This window comes from Penaeus chinensis, chromosome 24 (genome assembly GCF_019202785.1).
Source record: "Penaeus chinensis breed Huanghai No. 1 chromosome 24, ASM1920278v2, whole genome shotgun sequence".
NCBI classification, from domain to species: domain Eukaryota; kingdom Metazoa; phylum Arthropoda; class Malacostraca; order Decapoda; family Penaeidae; genus Penaeus; species Penaeus chinensis.
Window position 1 is genome coordinate 22328097 of NC_061842.1, and position 2500 is coordinate 22330596.

Genomic DNA, 2500 nt, shown 5'->3' on the forward strand with positions numbered 1-2500 from the left:
TCAATATGAAAAACACTCATACAAATTAATTTAAAAATCGTCAAATTAGAGAATGTAAATGTACCAATATAAACAAAGAAATATAATTCTTGCCAAAATTTCTAATTAACAAATAGATCAGCTACAAAATTAGCTCCATAATCTTTTCTCTCCCATATTTACTTATTTACCTGATCCCTTAAAAACATTACCAATAATAATTACCACAAAAACAAAATAAATAAATTAAAAGAAAGACTGTCTTTCCCATTCTCTTTTTTACAGTTATCCTTATACTCTAATTTCTTTTATAAGGCACAAAGCCATGGAAGAAAATACATAATGACTTACCTGAAGACTTGCTCTACACTATGCGTCAAGATATTATCACCTGGAATACCAACTCCTTGTCACCAAACAACAATCAGTTTAAGAGAAATACAACAGAAAATAATAGTGTAGCAACTAACATCAGATCAGGTGGAATTAAGTAGCATAATACGACAGCTTTTAATATCACTATGTATCGTGAAACCCATAAAAACATTATTCAATACAGAGAGAATCTTGAAGTACAGAAACATCTTTGGGCATTTAATGGGTGCTTTTTATTTATGTTTCCATCTGTAGTCTTAAATAGTATGATATCTGCATTAACAAATATGTGAAGACAGAAGCCTAGTGAAATCATGAATTATTCAACAAAATCTCCAAGTAAGTACAGTAACAATGCAGAAGTTACAAAAGGAATATCATTACTTTACCAACTAAAAAAATATATTTGGGAAATCATGAGTTTCAAGAGAATACTAAACAAATGAAAATTCACTGAGATATATCTTTAAATATCTTTCTGTGACACTGATATGCAATACATACATATACATACATACATATACATCTATATACATACTGCATCTGTTATACCAAATGTAATACTGACTGCTCACACAATGCTAAAAACAAACAGTACAATGTCATACTATTAAATGATTTTTTTGAATCCTCATTGGGATCAGAATTAAAAGTAGCTCATACATTCTCAAGTATTTTCTGAATTATGAAGGCACTTAAAGCATTATGACATTATACAGATGAAAAAATCACATAGATAAGGTACATTATTCATAAATATATTTGTCCCATAATCTATTATTTAATTCTCTTTCTCAAAACTTCTATATACCATAACTCATTTATCAATAATGTCTTGTTTTTTTCATTATGACAAAACTCATTTGAAAAATTATCTTGAATATACATATATGTATCAATAGATATATATTATAAAATGTTTTTAAAACATAAATTCAATAATAACTTTACCCGAAAAAAAAATAAAATATTGCTGCCTCTCCTTAGGCATGTCAGTGTAACAGTATATCCGTGTGTGTGTGTGTGTGTGTGTGTGTGTGTGTGTGTGTGTGTGTGTGTGTGTGTGTGTGTGTGTGTGTGTGTGTGTGTGTGTGTGTGTGTGTTTGTGTGTGTGTGTGTGTGTGTGTGTGTGTGTGTGTGTGTGTGTGTGTGTGTGTGTGTGTGTGTGTGTGTGTGTGTGTGTGTGTGTGTGTGTGTGTGTGTGTTTTTTCATGTACCTTCATCCCATCTGTGTAAAATTGTCACCTTTCTTTCCTATATGTTTTTCTCACTCATAGGCATCGTCAACCTTATAATTAAACACTAATCATATACAACTGAGAATTAAAGATTTTTGTATAAAAATACAATGCAAATATATATATATATATGTATTCAAGTCAAGCAAATACTAAAATCTTTTAATACCACAATCAAAAAGATCATGATGTCAAAAAAATATATATAAAAATGAAAGTTTAAAATAGAACCTCTCACACAACTTTTCCTTCATCCACTTACTGCCTTCACTCTCTAGCTTTGAGCAAATTTAATTCTTAATAAAACACTTAAACACTCACACTAATATTATCCTTCATATTTATAAAAGTAAATATGTATTAAAAGTAGAAGAAAAGAAATCCATTCACTGCCAAGACAAGAATAAAATACATACGCAAAAAAAATGATAAAAACTATACATTCACACATGCAAAAAGCAGAACATCGATGGATTCACATATCCGGACATCAAGGACAATGTCTGCACGCATAGAGAGTTTACATTCCTCATTTGCATATCGGCACAACACTATCAGGATGAAGTATGTGTTGAATGCCCAAAGTAAAAGCCAGGCCAAAGGCAAACATTCCCACAACAATGTACGCAGCTGCTACCACGAACAATGTAACATTTCGGCTTCGTCTTGCTGTTCCATTGATTTCTATGTCAGCCAACACAAGCTGCACCATACACATACCTATTGGAGGAAATGATTACAGAGTATTTTTCATACTGAAGACTAGTTTTCTAATTGTAATTTAGAAAAGGAGATTAAAAAAATAAGTTGACTTAACCTTATCAACTGGGTTTGTACACTTAATAACTTAGATATTAGAGCTTAACTATCCAAAAATATAAAAATCTGTGAAATATAATAATAACAAC

General features: G+C 30.5%; 1 protein-coding gene across 1 annotated transcript in view; it reads right to left on the reverse strand.

The window, feature by feature from the left end:
- The window catches only part of LOC125038093 (putative sodium-coupled neutral amino acid transporter 7), a 13326-nt gene that overhangs the window by 76 nt on the left and 10750 nt on the right, over positions 1-2500 (reverse strand). The window contains exon 11 of the mRNA XM_047631355.1: positions 1-2312. This exon is cut by the window's left edge and continues 76 nt beyond it. Coding sequence (XP_047487311.1) covers positions 2122-2312 — 191 coding nt within the window. The 3' untranslated portion in view covers positions 1-2121. The remainder of the gene's footprint in view (positions 2313-2500) is intronic.